General features: G+C 34.5%; 1 protein-coding gene across 2 annotated transcripts in view; it reads right to left on the bottom strand.

Annotated features, from left to right (window-relative positions):
- Positions 1-23150, bottom strand: part of STRN (striatin) — a 117193-nt gene that overhangs the window by 65494 nt on the left and 28549 nt on the right. For both annotated transcript variants that reach the window (XM_057497282.1, XM_036931580.2), the window contains exons 2-3: positions 14793-14896; positions 1600-1673 (exon numbers count right to left, since the gene is read on the bottom strand). In XM_057497282.1, the coding sequence (XP_057353265.1) occupies positions 1600-1673; positions 14793-14896 (178 nt within the window). The remainder of the gene's footprint in view (positions 1-1599; positions 1674-14792; positions 14897-23150) is intronic.

Here is a 23150-nt window from a genome sequence, read left to right as displayed (position 1 = left end):
TGAAAGATGGACAGATATAAAAAAAAACTACATAGTAACTAGGCATTGTATACTAAAGAAAGTAAACCTGGGAGTTAGGAATTATTTCCAGAATTTTTCCCAGTGTACAGCTGAGGAATGGAGCAACCTCAGAGAGATTAAGTAATATCACTTACTTTAAAAAGGTATTTAAATTGTCAGGGCAGAGACAAACATATGTATATGATTTCAAAGCCCATTTGTTTGGATGTTTACTTATAAACATTTTGTATATATTGTAACAAGTCCTTTATACTCCTAAATTGATATCTAAAAATTAGGAAACAAACATTTTATGTGGAAACACTGATTAAAATGAATCCTTTGAATCAGAAAACACACTTTTGGGACAGCCTTTTTAAAGCCCAGATTTTAAAAGAGAATATTTTTTTTTAATTTAGATGCATCTCAAGTTAAGAGAGACCAAAATAAAAGAGCAATTAAAAAATGAAAGAAAATACCAATGTTAATTGGTATTGCTCTCATCTCAAAGGATTCTATATTCAGCTGTTATGTGGAAATGTTAATAACAATGATACAACAAATTAAACTATAAAATTGGCAACACACTGAGAACTTATTTTTAAGAATCTTTCACACATAAATATAGAAGTAGTGTGGTAAAATGGGAAGAATATGAATTTTGGAGGAAGACAGACCTGGGCTCTGATCCATATTCCCATTATTTTAATAGTTGTGTGACCTTGGGCAAGTTTCTCCACCTGAGTTAAAATTTCTCATATCTTTATTGAGTAACTATTTTTAAGATTTAAAGTTAATATACATAAGGCCCCTAGTACAAGGCAAATATTTCAGTAAATGATATAAACAATAACTGATATCTCCAGATATTTGACCAGGAATTTAATCTGAAATTATGACAAAATACACTTCTCTGAAACATAGTGATAACTTTTTGAACAACTTTTCTTACTTTTCCCTTACACATAGCAGTAAGTCACTTATATCTATACTCCTTAGTAGTTGATTATTTACAAGTACTATTTTTGTATTGTTTGGTGGGGCAAAAAGGATAGTAAGAAAAGGAAAAAGAATAACACAAGAAGATAATAAATGTTTCTGTTGTTAAAAAATGGTATGGGTAAAGAATCTCCTGTGGGTGAGAAACCAAAATAATTTTGCACCTGAAACTGAGGGACTAGGTTTAAGTGATCAGGAATTCCCCTGTACTTGAAGAAGAAATCTCTACAGTTCCTACTCTTTCTCTTGGATTTCAAGGGTATGATATACTTTGTACTACCATCTCAAAGTTCCCATTAATACTGGGAAAACCCCATAAGACACAGTTATGTTGGTACAAGTTAACCCATTAATTCTGATCCTTCCAGTAGGTGTAGAAATAAGCAGAAAATAGGGAACTAAAAGAAAGGGAAACAGAAAAAGGAAGGAAGATGATGAAAAATGATCTAAAAGACACTGAATGATTAGTGCCAAAAGTAGGTCAGAAAAAATAATATGCAAATAATAATAAATGAACTTGCAGTTATAAATATTGTTGCTATAAAATACTAGATATTAGCTTCTTTTTAATCACTTAAACTTCCTTTAAAATTAGCTTACCAGAATCATAGCTTGGAGGCTTCATATCTCCCTGATTCAATTCTGTCCCATATTTCAACTTGTGGTATTTGGCTCTAACAAAAAAAAAAGTGAGAAAATACAAACCATCTTAAAACATATTTAAATGAACTTCAAGATATGTAATAGGAGTAGTCATCAGTATGCATACTTCTGGCTAACTTTTCAAGTCTTACAGCCTTTATATGGTGTCGAAGTCATAATACAAAAGCACCTGTCATTATTTTGTTGTTGTTATACCATCAGGTGCCATTATAACAAACAAAGGAATAAACTAGGAACCATAAATCTTTCTGTAATCACAAATGAACCCTATATAACATCCTAGTTTCTGTAGTATTAAATTTTCTTGATTGCTAGAATACAATTGTACTATCAAAAGCAGCAGATAAAATCTGGATTGTGAAATAAACTTGTAAAATTGACTAACCTTTTTCAAAACTGAGTTTTTTAAAAAGAAAAGTCATCTGTAACACACTGTGCCTTATCAGGCAACTATGACTTGCCAAGTATGCAATATATTGAACAATCCACAGGTGGGAGGGACAACCAGTCCAAATTATCAGTGTTGAATAAGATATTTCAGTAAGAATGTGTAATTTTTTTTTACATTTTATGTATTTTTTAACACATTCTTAACAGTCAAGATATCCTGTGCCTTTTCAGGAAGAATTGTACCCAGGAATTCTTGTATATCTTCTTTTGAAGCTAACTGAATATTATTTCTAGTTAACCAGATTTCGCCATCTCAGATTTAAACATCTGAGACCAGGAAAATGATCCAGATAAGGTAAAAATTTTAAAGGTTAACCAGAAATGGCCATACTTACTTGATTATTTGTATATTTTGACTTATTTGCTTCCCTAAAATATTGAGGCCATTTACAGTAAGTATTCAATGTAATAAGCCTGAGATAATAGCAACAGTAATTTTTAAAAACCAAAATAATAAAGTAATAAAGAATAAAAGGGTAACATAGACAAATTTGAAAGTTATTTTTTTTTTAATAAAAACTAATTGAGCATTTACTATAAAGTCTTTATATTTCAAGAAAAGCATAAGGGAAATGAGTATTATTTGCTCAAATGTATAATGTACTAGAATTCATATTATTTCGCAATGATTATTTTGCAGTTATAACAGCAAAATCAGAGTTTCATATAAAGGGGAATCTTAAGAAAACACGCAAATTATAGACAGCTGATATTCTGTTTCTTAAGGTAGGTGGTGGGTGTATGAGTATTTTTCAAATTAAGTCTTTATACACTTTGCAAATGCATGAATTGTTTTGTAATAATATATATCTATTAAAAAGAAAACAATATTTGTATGCTAATATGGATTGATCTGTAAACTTAAATTTAAAAACTGAGATAAAAATACTACATATATATTTTATTTAAGTGTCTTACATATATATGCCTCCATATGTGTTTGATATATGTGTCAAATATATATTTCATATGCATAGAATATTTCTGGATGGAAACACAATACTTAAGGTACCAGTAAGATTTCCTTTGGGAAGGGAAATCAGTGAACTGATGCAGAAGGGGGGACTATTTTGGGTTATTTGATTAATTAACCATATGTATATATTTCTATTTTATTATTCCAAATTATCTAGAACATCTTTTTCTCTATTCCCAATGCTTTTCTTAATCACAAAGATTTCATCACCAGACTAAATCCTTCCTAGTCTATTTCAGTGTATTTGTAATAATGTTGATTACTGCAATTTGTTATTTGATTATTTCAGTGATTCGTAATAATGTTGTTATAGCCATTCGTTTGACTTACAGTTACCAGAAAGTAAACAAGGTTCTTAATGTAATTAATAGTCAATCTTCACACTTTCAGAAACATACTTCATCTACCATAAGACAAAGTAACAATACCTCCTAGAAGTCAAAATAGCAATCAGAAGTAATTGGTCTGAGGACAGAATAAAAGTAGCAATAAAATTATATGGAGTTAATATATATATTTTTGTTTATACCTATATATACAAAAGAAAAACATTTTCAAACACAAAATACGGTACTACAGCACATTCTAGTGGTCTTAGGGAAAACTGCAGCAGAGTTTATAAAAAGGGGAATAGAAAATATTCTATATAATATATCTAACAAAAATGGTAACACACTATGAACTAACAATCCATAAAAAATCAGACAAAGACAAAATAAGTAAAGAACTATTGTGTTTACCACAAGGTGTGTATCCTTAAGTCAGGGTCTCCCTACTGAATTGTTAAATCCACTGAAAAATAATTTACCCACAGAACCCTCAGCTTAGTAACATTCCTTCTAAAGCCAATATGCTAAAACACCTTCTCACTCATATTGTTTCCCATTGTTTAAACACTTCATCTTACTATGTTGCCTACCAATATTCATGTTCCCTTATCTTTTTCTGTCTAAATATAACTACAAGATAAATAGCAGATCTCATGTCTAAGAACTCTAACATTTGATACTAACTACTAGGCCTCTAATTGGCCTTTACTGATAAAATAGCATAAAAATTGCCTCGTAATTATGATATATTAAAGAAGTCCCTGTACAGCTTTGTTTCAAAGTCTATTATTATATGTAACATGCTAGGAATATAGCAGTGTCCCAATTACATTTTAAATGTTGATGCTAAAAATAATGTGATTAAATCCAACGAACTATTACTGAATTCTTATGGCATGCCGGGCACTGTACACAACTGCTAGGAATAACCTGCGGCTTGTAGTCGATTAAGGGTGAAGGCAAAGAGACCCCTGAGACAGAAATGTGAGTAAGTAACTACAGTATACTGTGAGAAGAGCTATTATCAAATGTTATAGGACTTCAGATAAGGATTCTCCAATTTTGTTTATAGGACTTCAGATAAGGATTCTCCAATTTTGTCAAGGGCAGTGTCAAGAAGAGCTACCAAAAAGGTAACATATGAGATTTTAGCTAAACTTCAGAAAACCAGTAGTTTTCCAATCAGACAAATGGACTGATGAAGAGGGTATTTCTGTCAGTAGAAACACCCGAAAAGTGGAAAGAAAATAAGACAATTGGTCAAAAAAACAACTAACAGAGTGTGAGTGGTGTGTGTATGTGTGTGTGTGTGTGTGTCTGTGTGTGTGTGTGTGTGTAGGGCTACAATGGTAGCAGGTTGTAAGGTTTTACTAAAAAGAACTTTGAAATTAGCTAGATATTTTTAAGCAATGATATATAACATCTGTGTTTCAGAAAATGAATCTTACGGATATGGAAGTTGAATTAGAATATAGAAATATTAGAGACAAGGAGGACTGCAGGGTTCTATAACAATGCAGATAAAAGGAGGAGTTGGGGGGAAATGGAATGTTTCCGTTTTATTTATACAGTATTTGAGGTTCATCGGTTCCTCAAATTTGGAAGATCCTGAATAAACTTTAGATTATATACTGTGTATTCTTGAAAAATTATATGTAAGTTTGCTCATTTTGTAATTTAAAGAATGCTTTGATATCCAGGAATTCCACTTCTAGGAATTTACCCTAAGAATGCAGCACTTCAGTTTGAAAAAGACAGATGCACCTCTATGTTTATCGCAGCACTATTTACAATAGCCAAGAAATGGAAGCAACCTAAGTGTCCATCAGTAGATGAATGGATAAAGAAGATGTGGTACATATACACAATGGAATATTGTTCAGCCATAAGAAGAAAACAGATCCTACCATTTGCAACAACATGGGTGGAGCTAGAGGGTATTATGCTCAGTGAAATAAGCCAGCCAGAGAAAGACAAGTACCAAATGATTTCACTCATATGTGGAGTATAAGAACAAAGAAAAACTGAAGGAACAAAACAGCAGCAGATTGGCAGAACCCAAGAATGGACTAACGGTTACCAAAGGGAAAGGGACTGGGGAGGATGGGTGGGAAGGGAGGGATAAGGGCAGGGGAAAAGAAAAGGGGCCTTACGATTAGCATGTATAATGTAGGGGAGGCATAGGGAGGGCTGTCCAACAGAGAAGACAAGTAGTGATTCTACAGCATCTTACTACGCTGATGGACAGTGACTGTAATGGGCTTTGTGGGAGGAACTTGGTGAAGGGGGGAGTCTAGTGAACATAATGTTCTTAAAAAATAAATAAATAAACAGCAAAAAAAAAAAAGAATGCTTTGATAAATTCATTGCTAGGTGATTCATTTTCACTTAATTTTGGATCTTCTTAAGTGGAACTACTTAGAAAATCTGTAACACAGCAACTCGAAACCATTATCCTTACTTTGTTGTTTACAGGTTAAATGACAAAGACGTCTGGAATTTGCTCTAAAATAGATCATGATGAAGCGAGATTGTCAAAAACATTAACTGTTGAGGCTTGGATGTGTAAATATCAGTCTCTATGTTTATGTTTCAAATTTTTCTCAATTAAAAAAAAATCTTTTGGGGCTCTCTTGTCCCCTCCTAGCGTGAGCCAGGAGCTCTATTCTCTCACTTTATTTCTAAATAAAAGCCTGTACCTTGCTCTCCTACCTTGAGTGTTTGTGAAGCTCATTCTTCGGCTTTGTGAACAAGAACTCCGGCATCATCTTTGGGGGCTCGTCCGGGATATCTTCGGAGGTGAGTATCAGCATCCAAGCCTGCCTTTTCTTTCACTGTCCTTATAGAAGGAAGCTGTCTATGGCACAGAACATCGGGCTCTTGTCAGCCACTTAAATGGGACTAGCCTGGCTGCCGATCTCAAAGTCTCAAGTGACAGGTTCCCCTGCATCTCCCTCAGTGGATCGCCCATCTCCCTTGGGAGCTGGAAAAGTCTCCTGAGTAGAGGTCAGGATTCCCTTTCAGAGGCTCTCCTTGGATGCAAGGGACTGAAGAAAGCCGTGGGCAACTGCGAGAGTCTAGGCTGAGGCTGCACTTCAGCGGCTTCTCAAAGGCCCACGTGTCTGGAATCAGACCCTGACAGCCCAAATGGGTATCTGTGAGGAGCACCTCTCTGTCTCTGTCTCTGACTCCCAGCCTGCTTCTTCAGGCCGCCCTGGCCTCTCAGTGACGCAGGGGCCGTTCCTAAGTATCTTCTAACTTCAATTTCATAGAACCCGATGCTCACCACCACAAGGTAGGAGATCCACGCTTTGCTCTTGTTCCTGACTAAATGCTGTACTTTTTATCTCATAAAAATGTGTCTGGCCACCCGTTAGCCACTTAAAAGACTAGCGTTGGCTACCAGTCTTAAGTTTTGGGTGAAAGGTTTCCCGGTGTTTGCCGCTCCTTGATTCCCCGCCTACGGACGGACGGGAATGTTGGGGAGCGGCTGAGCCGATTTCCTACTTTCCTATACTCATCTGCGAACTCCTAGGGCAGACCGGACTAGTAGACAGTGGTCCTAGGATCTTGGCTCTGGCCGATTGATCCGATGGCGCTGAGTGAATCTCCGGCTAGGCTGCTGCCTATGCGAGAGTCACAGATGACCCCCGACCTCTTGTTTCACAGATCAGATTTGTTATAGTGGGTGACTGGCTAAATCCCAGGCAGTGGCAGAAACTGGTGTTTGAGTATAGACACCCCCCTCCATAACTGTACATGTAAATGGCCCCATTTAAATTCTAGCCATGGCTCTATTCTATTGATCTCTCTTCCTTGGAGGCAGTCTTCCTGGGGCTATGGCATTTCCTTATCTGCAGCCCGAGTGAACTATGCTAAAGCCAGTGCAGAGAAACCAGGGTCTGGATCAGGAGTCCCTGGATCAGGAGTCCCAGAAGGCGTAAAGTAAGAGCATACTGGTAAGGTCTCCACTAGATCCAGAGCTCTGAAGCAACTCTTGCTTAGTGTGGGAAGGCAAGAGGGAAATCAAGGCAAGGTACAGGCCATGCTGGTAAGGAGTGGTTAATTCCAGTAGGCTCGCAGAGGGGGTGACTAACCACTGTCACCTAGGCTCCAAGGTGAGGGGACGCCCTCACAGAGAGAGAGGCTGATCAGGTGCTGGACACCCGTCTTTCCTTCTCTCTCTTTCAGATGGAAGCATCCTCTCCAAGTCTAAAGCCATACGCGCCTCTGGCTTGCATTCTAAAGAACTGGGAGCAATTTTGATCCCCAGACCCTGAAAAAGAAGTGTCTTATCTTCTGCACACAAGCCTGGCCTCAATAGAAACTCTCTAATGGAGTGGCTTGGTCCCTGAGAGAAGTATACAATATAATAAGGTTAGGCAGCTAAATTTATTTTAATGCAAGGAAGGGAAATAGTCAAAAGTCCCATGGACTACTATAATATGAGACTAGTTTTCTAAATTTTTTGGGTGAAAATCTATTCTACTTACTGGGTTCATTACCTTAAAAAATTGGGAGGTTTTTAAACTAGACTCCCTGAAACAGAAGACATGTATCTTCTGAAATACAGCCTGGCTTTAAATGACTGGTGCTAGAATTGTACTTGCATTTCATCTCCATCCCCCTGGACACACACACAGTCCCTATCAGTTCAGAGCCTTCATCAGCCCTGTTAGTCTGGGGCCATCTAAACCTTAACCCAGTTATGTAAACTGCTCGCCCGTAGAGTGTATTCTTGAAAACTAAGATACTTTTAGTCAAATAAGCTAAAAGGAAAGGAAACTGGATATTAGTAACTCAAATCTTTGTATCAGTTTATCTGTCTGTGTATATGTTCTTTTATGAAAAGTATTGCTAACTGTAGTCCTTACATCTCAATCTGTATGTTTGTGTGTCTACTTGTGTAAATGAGAAATATATTTCTACCTCTGGATGGTATTAATAAAATTGATTTAAAGACAAGCGCTTGTGAAAATTGGACATGCTAAAACTTCCAGAAAATTCTAATAAAAGATATTAAGCATTAATGGTAATTTAAGTTGTACTGAAATGGACGTGTCCTTATTATCAGCTGCCTAAGTTTACCTACAGTCATTTAAGTTGACGTTATCTGCTAAATCTTTCAATAATAAAATGCTTAGAGGCTTGACTTTGTCTAATATTCAGTAAAGGTTTTGTAAGTAGTCTAGCATAGTTAAGAATGAGTAAACAAAGTGTAGCAAGTGAACATCTTAATAATAATTGTGTGTTACTGTGTGTATACCTACCTACAGCCTGAGAATTTTTGTAGTAACCTAAAATCTTAAAGTTTTGCTAAGTTTAGACATATTTTGTGCTTAGTGAGATTGTGCTGCAAAGCACACGGTTTCAGAAAGTATAAAATGTGTTCATAAATTTGTCAATCTAAAGAACGCTAGTGTAACAGTTTACAATAGCCTACTTCTCAGTGTTCATTAAAAATTAAAGTACCTAAGGGCTTTAAGTTCTAATTAAAACTACTTAAAGTAATAAGGAAAACATTTCTGCATGCTAAAGAATGTGTCTTTTGCTAAAGAAAGTAACTTTGTTCTAAAGTACAGCTGTTTATTTAGAGGGAGAACTCTGAATGTAAAAAGAAAGTTGTAGAAAGTTTGTGGAAGAATTTAATATGGTCATGCTATATAAAATTAAAGCAAATGAGTCTCGATATCAAGTACACAGCAAAATTAGAATTTTGTTTTCAGTTAAAAAGACAAAGTTTTCTTAACTGTTAGTCTGTTCTTAATATTGAAAGATTGCAAAGGGTTCTCTAATTGTTTTATCAAAGCAGTTTCTCATGCTTAAAGTCTCAATGTGTTGTCTGAGTATTTAAGAAATAGAGATCTTAATATTAAAAGGACTAAAAGCTAAACTTTGCTAACAAATGTGTAACCTTCTTTATTTGCCTTTGAGGTATTTCGTTGTTATTCTGGTCAAATGGATAAGTATTGCTTCATGGCGACTTATAATCCTACTTAAGCAAGTGCCAAAAAAAAAAAAAAAATGCAAAAAGATGCTTTTACCTCTAGTTAACTCTGATATTTTCCAGAGGGCCCCTGGAACATGTCAGAAGAATTTTTTCTCATTGAGGAAAGTATTTGACTAATTTGGCTTTTTATTTGATATATATAATTACCTGCTTAATTACCTGGAAAACACTGTCAAAGGGAATGATGCTAAACTTTGTTACTGAATGTTTTGTGGTACAGAAATATCCAAATTTCCTTATGTCAACTGTCTTACAGTAAGCTCTCATCAGATCTTTAGCCATTGTCATTTGTAAGTCTTTTGTCACTTATAGTCACTGTTTTATTACTCCTAAACTAGTAAAGAACAGAACAGGTATTGGTTACATAGGATTAAGTAAACTAAGGAAAATGATTTTGTGGCATTTTGTTTCAAATGTTGCTAATAAAGTGTTTTAAGCTTTTTTCTCTTAAGCTGACAACAGTTTAGTAAATGACAATAACTTTGTAAGCAGAATTGAAACATTTCTTTCTACCTGATCCCTCCAGAAACAATGGTTATATTACCAAGGCTTTAACTGGAATGTCATACCTGAGAAACACGTGCATAAAATCAGATATGAACAGACAGCTTGAAGGAACTAAGGTTGACTTTATAAAGCCAACAAAGACCCTTGGAAGAACTGGCCTGGTACCTTGCTTAGAGGGTTCTCAGCAGCCTTACCAGGTGAGTAAGGAAGGTCACTTCCTGGCAGGGGCAGGAACCTCAGAAATGTCTTGAGAACCTCAAGAAAAGAGGAATTTGCCCAAATCTACAGGTACTGCAGGCAAAACCTGATGGCAAGTCTGGCTTGGCTTTCTGGCCTCAAGAGGCCTTTAAAAGTCCAATCTGAAATTCCTTATAAAAACTTCCAGCAAAGCACATTTAAAAGAGCCTATATAATCAATTGCTCTTCTTGCTGCACTTACACAAATAATAAAGCCAAGTGTTAATTATTTTCTTAATCTGGTTACTTCTAATAAAAATGAGGGTGATTTTAGAGAAAAGTATTTTTTTAATAATGCAGCCTTATCTATAATAAATCCTAATACTAGTCATTTTGGGACATAAACTAGATCCAGAATTCTAGTTTCTTCAAAATATCTGGCTATGATTCTCTAGATATTTTAGTTTTCTCCCATCATTTCAATTAAAGTTTTACTATTTCTATCCTCATATTCAGCCATGCATTCTTAATCTGGTCAAATTGATCCAAAATAGAAAATCCAACTCCAGATGTTGCTACTTAACCTAATAATTCAATTTGTTCTTTCTTGCCTAGAAGCCACAAAACTGCAAATAGTAATAGAAATGGAACCAGGAATAGAAGTGCCCATCTTCTGAGGCCCTCTCGAATGACCACTGATGGAGACCTAACTGCAACCTTTACTGCGCCCCTTCTCAGCATGAAGAAGCCAGAGCGATCGTTGCCCCCTTTCCCTAGCAACAGACCCCTAGGCGTCTCCATCTGTAGAGGGGAGAATGAGACAGGGACGGTGGGTGTAGTCAGAGTAGGGTGAGAGCCTCTGGGAAAAGCAGGGCGGAATATTTACAGTCAGAGCAATATAACAATGGGCAAAGAAGTCCCTATTGTAACTCTGTGCTAAGCATTATGCAAAGTCAAGGTCACATTAATTCTCTAGGGAAAGATACCTAAGAATATAGAAATCTTCAATGAGATCAGTTAAAGGTCAAAAGGCCAGAAGCAACTTGGCCTGGAATGTTTGAATGTTCTGCAAGGGTATCAGCATAACCTGTGACTCTGCTGTCCGCCCCATCAATCAGACTATGACCCAGCCCACCTTAGTACAGGGCAGGTGATGCAAGTCCACACCCCTAAGTTTTTTTCATGTTCTCGAAAAAATCCTCAATTGCCTAAAACCCCCTAGACAACACACCACTACAGGCTCTCTTGTCCCCTCCTGGGGTGAGCCAGGAGCTCTATTCTCTCACTTTATTTCTAAATAAAAGCCTGTACCTTGCTCTCCTATAAAAATATATATATATATATATTTTTTTAATTCCTGGTTTAAGGCATTAGAAAAATCATTTCAGAATCAAAAGAACTGAAATGTTCTAGAGCTTCAAAAATATTTTAAATTCCTTGTGTTAAGGCATTAGAAAAATAATTTCCAAGTTCTGAAAAGTGTAAGAGCTCTAAACCACAAAGAAAAAATACTTTTTTATTCCTTATTATTAAATAGTGCCATTACATCAGGAATAATCTCAAATTATTCCATGAACTTCAGGGACTCTTCCATTAGAATCCTATTAGTTAAAAACAAAAAACAAAAAACAAAAAAACTTCTCTACACCCAGCCAGCTCTTTATCACTTCTGTTCTTCAAAGTCGAACTACTTGGAAAAATAAGTGACTGTATCTGCCTCTACTTTATCTATCTTTCTCACTCCTCAGTCCAAGTGATCTGGCTAATATTCCTGCTACCTCTAAACTATTCTGGCAAGGATACTAACAAGCTCCTAACTGGCACACCCAAGTGACTATTTTCAGTGTACAACTTACTGGGAGTTCACTTGGCATCTGCAATTGCCAAATTCCCACCTTATTTAGCTTGATGCCAATATACTGCTGTCTCCTTTCTTCTCTAACCATTCTTTTGTTGGCTCTTCTTCCTCTGTCTTTTCCTCAAATATTTCCGTTTCCTGTGGATCCTGCTAGTACTCTCTTCTCTTCTCACAGTATTTGTTCTGCTTGTTTCAACTACCCCTTTCAATTTTAACCACAATATTGATGATTCCCCAAGTATATATCTCTAGTCATGAGTCCCACCCCCATGCCCACCATATTGACTTTTCATCCTTAGTTATCTTCAACTCCTTTGATAACTTCCAAAAATTTCACTCAAGCCAGAAACCTAGGAATCACTCCTGAGTTATCTTTCTTCCTCATCCCCTACACCCAATCATTTGCAAATTTTTTGGATTCTATTTAAAATGTTTCAGTTGGTGCCTCCTCCTTCCAGTAGCTACTTATGTTACCATTTCTCATCCTAGACTATTACAATCTTCCTGCCTCTACTAACAGATTTTTCCAGTCTATCTTCCATAATGTGATCAAGGTGATCTTTCTAAAATCTATTTCACACTATTCCGTGCTTAAAACTTTCAATTGCATGACAACTAAATGCAATAAAATTTCCTAGACTAGATCCTAGACCAGGAAAAAAATACTATAAAGATCATTACTGGGGTATTTGATGGGAAAAAAAACGTGCTATAAAGATGACAGTTGGGAAATATGAATATAAGCTTTATTAGATAACAGAACTATATCAATATGAAATTGCCTTAATTTGATAATGAGCTACAATTATATAAGGGAATGCTCTGCTCTTAGAATATACACTGAGGTATTTAAGGGGAAAAGAATATATAATGTTTGCAACTAAGTAGCAAATGATTGAGGGAAAAAACAGTATGTGTACAGAGTAAGCATGGCAGAAGTAAATATAGCAAAATGTCAATTGAGGAATTTGTATAAAGGGTATATAGTTCTTGCAATTCTATTAGTTTGAGATTACTTTTCAATGAAAAGTTTTTTAAAAACTTTCAATGCTCCATATTATATTATATGTAAGATAAAATTTGAACTCCTTAGGCTCTCCATGATCTGGCTCTTACCCACCTCTACCATTATTGCTTGTCAAATCACAACTAACAACCTAACCTTCACACAAAGTGATCACGAATTTCTGAACACACCAAACTGCTATGTTCCATGTTAAAACACATCCTCTCCACTTCCTGAGCCATGCCTATCTAGCAAACACCTTATTTTTTTTTTGATGCTGTTCAAGTCTCACCTCCTCTAATTATGCTCTCCTTTCTACTTCCGCCTTCCAGATCCAAACAACCACTCCCTTCTTTATGTCCCACTATACCCTGTACAGACTTCTCCCATAGCACCTATCATACTGCACTGCACTTTGTGATTTACAAGTCTGTTTCCCACTACTCTAAGCCCTTAAAGGGCAAGAACTGTGACCTATGTTTATACTCAGCTAAAGCACAGCACTTAAGTTGGACAGATATATTACTGAACATGTTTAATAAGAAGGGATACACACACACACACACACACTGAACATGTTTAATAAGAAGGGATACACACACACACACACACACTGAACATGTTTAATAAGAAGGGATACACACACACACATACACACTACCCTTGGTTACTTTTAGTATTACTGGTAAAGAATACAGGCTTCAGAATCAGAAAGACCTGAGAGAACTAAATCACAGCTCTACTATAACTCTGCAACTCTCTACTACCTAAGTTATTAGTTGTTAAGCCTCAGGGGCTGGGACATAACAGTTAACAGTTGCCATTACCAATGTTATTGCTCTCTCTTTTTACACGTATGATTTAGATTGCTTAATATCTCAAATATTCCCAAATTACATACTTTTAAGAGTGTTTTTTCCCCCATCTCCCTAATATAGATTTCAATCAACCTCTCAAGGAATGAAAAGCACCACCCATTTTTCACTAAGAGGTCAACCTGTTTTCAATCTTCTGTGCCACATGAAGGTAAACACAAGTTGGAATAAAATTTTACCTAAATTTCTGATATTCATAAATATCTTCCAAATGTTATTTTATGGTTATCTTACAAACAGTCCATTCAACAATTTTTTTTAAAAAATGAAAAGCATGTGACCAAAAATGAAGCAAACTAGAATTTCAATTTCACTTATCAAGTTCAATTATGTAAAACAAAGAACTGTCTCACATTGCTGGCCAAAAAACCCAAAGACCATCTGTTAAAGCAAATAAAACTTAATTCATATGAAAACTCCCCAGACTCTCTCTCAGCTATGATCTCATGTCCTAGTTACTTACGTATCTTAGACACTAGAGAAATAGAAAGGTAAGATTAACCTCTGCAAAGATAGGAACAGCTGACAGAAAAGGAACAAAACACCAAAAAAGTCCATAAAAAATTATCTATGTAGTTTGCCAGAGCAGTTTTATTACAAAGAAAATACATATAAAAATTTCCTTTACAATTAAAAAAACGATTTCAATTCCATAAAGAAATGGATACTGATAATGCAGCAAGTATATAATTTTCTTAAAACAGGAGAGAGGGAAAAAAATGTTGCAGAAATTTTTTTAATCATATAAATCAGTTTATTGGTTGTTATTAAAAATTTATAATAAAATTAAATTAGCATACTATAGCCATTTGTAAATGTTTATTACAAATACTATTTCCTGAATTCAAAATTATAATGCATTAAATTTGGATTTGTTTTAGGAATGACAGAAGAATTATTTCAATATTTAAGAGAACACTATCTTCCACTGTACCGAATTACCTTTCCTGTTTAAGAGCATACTCCAGCATTTTGATCCTTCTCACAAGGTCCTTCTTCAAATTTTCTTGACCTTTCCTTTCCCCCTGAAGGAAAGCAATCTGGGCCTGAGTAGGGAAAAGGAAGACAAAACTCAGTTTAGACCAAATACATTTTTTAAAATCTCAGTTAAAAGAAAGAACCTTTGGAAGATAGAACAATTCGATGCAAAAATTGTTCCTTTACGTGTCTGTCACAAAGTATGTAAGTATATAGAAAGGCATTGATTGCAAGGGGAAAAAAATGTTTTTTTAAGGACATCTATATATGCATTTTACTTCAGACTAGGGATGTTAGAACATGTAGTCCATATCCTCTAAGTGTCTATAATCTAAAACAATATATAAAAATGTGGACACAAGCAAAGTGCTCAAATGTTTGTTTTAAGGCATTGAGGCAGCTTTTCTTGGGGAAGGGAGAAAAGTACAATAATGAGTTCTTATAATACCATTGCAAAGTAAGAGTTCTCAGAGATTCACCAAATATTTAAATCCTATGATGGATTCCTTGTCCTGAGAGGTTTTATCCTGGACCTCCCCTACAAACAATAAAAAACTGTCTTTTCTCAATCCCCACCTTATAAACCTACCCCCTTTAGATATAATATGCAGGAAAAAAAGAAAGTGAAAGTTGGAAACCGAAAAATCAAAGACAATGGCTATGGTAGGTTCCTGGTCTCGCCAAAAATTACTAAGAATAAACATTTTAACATTTTAACATGAAACAAGCTGTTTTAACTCTTGTTTTCATAAAACATCTGTCTAGGAGAGAGCAGCTCTCTAGAATAATTTAAAAGATATTTGTGGAACTTAGTGTCTTTCATTTAAAAAACTGACACTATGTTGCAAATACTAACTAAAGTAACTCATAAAATCACTATGAATAGGGCAGGGGGTCTATTTAAGGGCCCTCAAGGACAGCTATCAATTTCACTATTCCCACATGCTTTTCCCTCCCATTTCTATTAGATAACAATGCTATTTGTATTTCCACAGGGCTTTCCATCTAAGCAAACAAGAACTTACATTTAATGAAGACCTTACCACATCCCTAAGAAGATGTGGATTGTCCAGCTAAAGTTTAGTGAATGTGCCATTAAACTTACTTCTACTTAGTCTGACACCCAGTTCTCTTTTTTCAGTACCATAATGAACATAAAATCCAACTCACTAAGCTTGTTAGAACTTTCAAGATGTAGATAATGTTATGTTTTAATCATTCCAATGAGCTCTTAAAATTACACTGCAAATGAAAGCCCTGTTTTTATCATTGAAATAATAAAAAATAGTCTAAAAACAATTCAATTGTCAAAGGAAAAGGTATCAAATATCTACAATATTTATACTTAATGGTCATGAAAGCTATTGAAATGATATATTCTGCAATGAGATCATTATTTTAAAGCTGACAGAAATGAATGTCTTGCCAAAAGGATATGACAGCCCAATCTGTTTGGCCAAACAAGGTGTTGGCACAGAATTCTATATACTCTTTAATAAAAGAATATAATCAGTAAAATCATATAATGAAAGTAATAACAAAATCAATTATTAATTTATTTCTCCATTTCTTTGGCTAGTTTTGTATTTCTGCCACCATCACTGGCCCTGAATGATTCTGAAACATCGCAACACTCAAAAGTCTTATACTGTAACTCACTCCCCTATCCACCAACTACTCCTGTTCCCAGTATCCTTGCTTCTTTATCCTAATATCAACTTATATACCAGAGTGGTTAAATATTTAATAAAAATAAAAGACCCATAATTGTTAAAGAGAAAGATTACAGAGAAGATGGAGTTGCCTGGAAAAGGCAAACAAAAAAAAGAATAATAGGAATATCTGTAACATTCCTTGGTGATTATAAAATACCTTTGCGATATTTCTGCCAAAGATGCATAACCTGAAGTCAATCATAAGGAAACATCAGGCAAATTAAAACTGAGGGACATTTTACATTAACTTTCTTATAATCTTCAAAAATGTCAAGTCATAAGTCAAGGAAAGACTGTTTCAGATTGAAGGAGACTAAAAAGATACAAAAACCAAATGCAATGCATGATTCTGGACTGGATTTGGCTGCAAAAGGACATTACTGAGATAACTGATGAAACATAAATGGGGTAGTAGGTAGCAATATATCACTGTTAATTTCCTTTTTTTTTGGTGGTTATATGTAACCACATAGGATAAAAACACAGGATAGTACTTGTTTATAGGAAACAAACATTACAGTATTTAGTGGGAGGCAATGGGCCACTTTGAAATGGGAGAAAAGAAAGAAAGAAAGAAGGAAGGAAGGAAGGAAGGAAGGAAGGGAGGGAAGGAGGGAGGGAGGGAAGAGGGAGGGAGGAAGGAAGAAAGAAAGAAAGAAAGAAGTTAAAAATTGAAAAGAGGAAATAAAATTATTTACAAATGATTTAAGTGAATACCTGAAAAATCCAAGCAAATAAACTATGAATTATTACAAAAATAGACAAATTTTAGTAAAGTAGCTGCATATAAAAATAGTAAATTGAAACCCATGAACTTCTGTAAAAACAACTTGTTAGATATGATATTATAATCCCACTTATGATAATACAAAAAATAAGATTATTAGAATAAGTCTTTCAAGGAAAAAAAAGACTATGCAAAGAATATTACATTTTAAATGCTATTTTGGGACACAAAAAAATTACTTGAACTAATAAGAAACCAGCTATGTTGTCAAAAACAATTCTGCATTATAATGATTTTCTTTCTCTCTTATCTTTAAAAATTGTGCAAGCCCAATTAAAATACCAATGTTTTTTAAAAACATCATACATGATTCTAAAGTACATATAGAAAAATAAATAAGAATAAACAAATTATTTAAAAGCCTTAAAATATTTGAAAACATATTATAATTCTATAGTCACTTAAAAAGTGGTATTGATGCAAGAACAGACAGAACTATGATACAGGCGATCCAAAAACAAACCCAAATTCATACAGGAATTTAGTGTAAGCTAAAAGTGACACTAAATACCATTGGGGAAAATGTGAATTATTCATTAAATGTTGATGGGCAGCCATGTGGAAAATATTTAGCACATCAAAACAAATGCCAAAATTTTTTAAAAGAACCCCAAAGTATTCGAAGAAAAGGTAGGGTTTGTTTTTGTTTTAATAATCTCAAGGTTAGGAATGCCTTTCTGAGAATAAGATAAAACCCAAAGGCATAAAAGATAAATAGATTTCACCTTACAAAATAAAATATTTATACATATATGACAATAAAGTTGATGAAAAGCTATCATAAGAAATAAGACAATTCTTTTTTGACAAATGCCAAAACAAAACAGGAAAAGCAGTCACATCACAAATCACAAGTGTGCTTTTCTTAATACATAAAAATACGTACAAATCAGTAAAAAAAAATCAAAAACTCAGTAGGAAAACATAAAAAGGACATGTTGATAGAAAGTAAATACAAATGGCTCAAACATATCAAAAAGATGTTCAATCACACATGAGATAAATGCCAATTAAAATTGTAATCAGATTTCCCCTTTTCCATTAAGACTAAGAAAGTTCAATAGTTTAATAATACAATATTGGAAAAAAGGCATCTGTATGTTGGTTGTGGTGGTGTAAATCAGCTTCACTACTATAGTGCACAATTTGGCAATATCTATCAACTTTGTACATGCATATACAGTTGACCCTTGAGCATGTGAAGGATTAGGGATGCCTACCACCTGCTCAGTTGGTACAACTTTTGACTCTCCAAAAATTTAACTAATAGCCTACTATTGACCTGAAGCCTTACCAGTAACATAGTCAATTAACACATAATCCATATGTTATACGTATTACATATTGTATTCTTACAATAAGGTAAACTTGAGAAAAAGAAAATGTTCTTTCAAATTGTCACAAACCTCCAAAAATTTTCCAAGGTTTACTGAAAAAAATTCCACATGTTAAGTGGACCCAAGCAGTTCAAACCTGTGCTGGTCAAGGGTCACCTGTACTCTTTACCCAGCAATTCTACTTCTAGATTGTTATCCTTCAAATATATTTGCACATGTGTGAAATAATATACTGAAAAAATACAGACAAGAATGTATGTATAATCCAAATGTCCATTTACAGGGAACTGGTTAAATAAATTATAAATACCACTGGAAGAAAATCAGGTCATGAACTAGACCTATAAAAACAGAGGAAGATCACTATGTTTTATACCTGAAACAAATATAATATTGTGTATAAACTATATTTCAATAAAAAAGTTAATAAATAAATAAATAGAAATATGCCAAATCTAATTCAAAATGCCGAGCTAAAAAAAAAAATTCCCTCTGGAAAATTTCAAGCAAAAGGTTAGAAACAAAAGGTCTTAAAACACATGTTCTTACACAGAAGGAACCTAATTCCTTCTGTAAAACAACCTGTGTCTAAAATATAGCTAATATAAATCTTTACTCTTTCAAAATAAAGATTAAGTCCCAGGTAAAGATCCTCCTAGTATCTAGCACAGTACTGTTGTCTGAATTGGATTACTTAATTGAAAAGGCAGAGGGGAGAGCAGGAACATAAGAGAAGGAAAGACTGAAAGGAAGTGGGGAAGGAAGAAAGGGGTCGCTGGGGAAAGAAAGACAGAGAAGGAAGAAAGAAAATAGAAGGAAACTGGAATACCTTTATACAAAGCAATACTATGCAGTTGTTATGAAGGAAACAGCTCTAAATATATTGATACAGAATGATATCTAAGATAGAATAAATGGGAAAAAAAACAAGACACAAAACGATGTGTGGTTTGCAACCATCTGGTTTTCTCAAAAAAAAAAAAAAAAGTACACCATGGTGCTTCTTACTGTACGGAGTATCTCTGGAATGATTCATCTCTGAAAGTATATAGTTAAGTGTTAATGTCTCCAAAGAAAGCAACTGGGTGGCTGGAAGAGAGAGGAATAGAAGTTAAACCTATCTTTAAATGTACACATTTAAAGTCTCTTCATTGAGAAATTTTAAGACTATTACAAGCAAACCAAACAAAACTCATTCACCAGATCTAGCTTCACAAGCCATCAGTTTGTAGACTCTGTCCTGGATGTATCAATCCAGATACGTTAGATTTATGAAGAAGCAAAAAGAAGCATCAGAGATGAAGTAGTTTGTATCCCTAAAGGGGACAGTATTCTCACAAATAACCAAGATGATCATCTAAGACCATGAATTAATCTAATCACCACTTGGAAAATTCAAGGCACACATCCAGAGGAGTGGGGTTATTTAGCAACAAGGAAGACTCAAAATGCAGGGCCCAAAAGGCTCCTTGAAAGTTCTCCTTGCACATCACTACAACAGAAATCCTTCTGAAATACGAGAAACAGATCTCTAGTCAAGAGAACAAATACATTTCTGGCTTCCAATATTGTCCAGTAATATGGAACAGTGATGAATTCAACTATTTACTTTTTTACCTTACAGGTATACTTCTCCATGAACCACTAAGCTACAATTTGAACACTTTTTTTTTTTTAGAAATCTTGCCTCTACCTCAGCATTCTCACAGAGTGAACTCCTGAACTTTCCAGGGTTCTGGAAACAAAATGAGATTAAGGCATGCAATTGAAATCTTAAAATACTGGAAAAACTAAAAATCAATCTTATCAATTAGAGTATGAAAACAGCTCTCAAAAGTTACAAATGTAGTATTTTTTAAATTAGAAGTCACCATACTTACATTTATCTGTGCAAGTAAATCTAATGATAATGGCACATATTGTTGAAAATAAAAATTTGGAATTATCTTTGAGGAAAATTAATGTTAAACCTTTCATGATGCCTTATATGTTTTTTACATTTTATATATCTAAACATAGGGCTTCCATTTCCTAACAATTAGAAATAAAAAAAATAAAAGCAAAAATAATTGGATATTTTATGATTTCAGTTGACATGGCACATGGGAAATTTATTTCTGAATTATTTTCAATTCTAATTTGTCAAACTAGAAAACATATATAAGGAATGTATCTGCTGTATCTAGGAACATTTATCTGCATACACAGGATATCTAATAAAAATTAAATTATTTTAAATGTACTACTTAATTTATTGAAAACATTTAAGCTATCTCGTTCTCAAAAATTCTTAAGGGTTAAAATTCGAAACTGAAATCACTGAAAAGTATATTCAAAAACAAAACTATACAGAATACTAGTTTGGGTTGTTTTTTTGGTCCTGCTATGAGAGGGAAAGAGCACTCAATTTTATAAAAATCTTAAGTATTAAAAAACCTGAATAAGGTTCTCATTTTCAATTTGAGCACAAACTCACAAATAAGAGAAATACTTGCAAAGCAAAAGTGAATAGTGTGGCTTATTTAAGCAAAGGAATAGCACAAAATGAAGTTTCAATTATCTTTCATATCTTAATACTTTCTGTAAACTACATCTATTTCCTCTGAAAAGCCTTGGACTACATTATTCTTAAATCTAGGCTTCTAGCTGGTTTTCTCTGGCATACAATCATTGCCTCTAGCTATTCTTCTCTCCTAAAGACACTATCACCACTTGGAGCATTCAAACTTCAGTACCAGAGTCAGCTAGAGGACTTGTTAAAGCGCAGACTGCTGGAGCCAGCCCCATCCTCACTTTCCACCTGAGAATGTGCATTTCTAGCAAGTGCCCAGGTGATACTAACGCTGCTATTCTGGGACAACACTTAGATAACCACTGACCTACACCATCTGTGACATAGTTAGAAAGCCGAAAATACAGCAAATAGGCCGCTGAAGAGCAAGGAACAGAGTTGTCCCAGAACCCGAGCTCTTTACTCCACACAAGTATGAACTCTTATATAGGTCCTCAAGCTGACAGACAAATACTAGCTTTTTAAATTCTATTCCAGATTCCTTCTTTATGACTATATTTTTAGCAGTTTCCTGATAAGAAAATAAAATTAAAAACTTTTCAATCAGTTCAGTCACATCTTTGGGGAACACCTACTATCCACCAATGTCCAAATTGCTGAAAAGGAGAACACAAGAAAAAAACCAAGTTCCTACTCATGGTATAGTTTATATACAGCCCTTCCAATACAGTTAGGGTTCAAGACCAGAAAACACGCATATTCAAAAAAAAAAAAGCTAAGACGAGACAGCAGGATCTCCTAACAAATGAGCATTTGAGTCGTAAATGTCAAATATTCACATTTGTTCATTTAACAATATTAACTGAGCATGTACTTTGTGCCAGGCACAGTTATTAACATCAGGACTAAAGTAGTGACTAAACAAATAAAATAGAGCTCACAGTCCAGTACATGCAACATGCATGCTGAATTAAACATATGAGCCAGTAGCATATCTTGTATGCAACTAGGGCCAAAAACACAATTACTGGAAAGTGGTGAATATAAAAATAAACACAAAATACAGTGGGATGCCTACTTAACTATGGAGTCAAGTACAGAACTAATGTTCAACTCAAAAATTGTATTTTAATCTGATATTATCTCTTTAGATAGCTTTATATTTTAGCAAACTAACAAGTTTCCTGAAATCTTCCTCATCAGTAAAACTTCCGTGCCATTATTTTTACTTACTTATCTAACCTCCTTTCAAAAAAAAGATGAGGTGTTTTTTTTTTGATGTCCTATTATGTCTGAAATCTACAGGAGATAGCACTATATTTTTTCACAAAGCATCCCTCCATACCTAAATGTCTGATTACAAATACAGTCCCAGGAAAGAAACTCTCCACTGCCCAAATTCGCATTTAAGGCACAAAATTAATTACATCTACATTATTAGCTGTTGGCAGCACCTAACTAATCTTACATCGATAGTTTTCTGGAGTCATCATGAAGGTTTCCTTTGACCCCCAAACCAGTCAATTCCCATAGAACATCATCTCTCTCAGATCTTTACAAAGGTTCCTAACATTTGCACAAAGCACTGGAAAGAAAGTTGTTTAGAACACATATACATATATGCAATATATAAATATATTAAATCAACACTATAAAATTGCACACTGCACCTCAGTAAAAAAAAAATAAAAGAAAAATGTATGTATGTATTCATACACATGCATACTTAGAGAGGAGTGAGAGAATAAGGTATCAATCAAGGTAGGAATTCCTGTGGATATACATTTTAACATACTTGACATTCAGATTTAACATTCACACCTATCACTGTTTGAGAACCACCCAGAAGACATTTTGCCAAGGCAATAGCAAAGCTGGAGGCCAGACAGAGTCAATGCATAAACCTAGCCTAACCAAGAATCTGCATCTCAAAGTTCAAAAGCAGTAACTTAAAAAAAATGTTTTTTAAAC

This window comes from Manis pentadactyla, chromosome 2 (assembly GCF_030020395.1).
Source record: "Manis pentadactyla isolate mManPen7 chromosome 2, mManPen7.hap1, whole genome shotgun sequence".
Classification (NCBI taxonomy): Eukaryota; Metazoa; Chordata; class Mammalia; order Pholidota; family Manidae; genus Manis; species Manis pentadactyla.
This window is presented reverse-complemented; position numbering and strand designations above follow the sequence as displayed.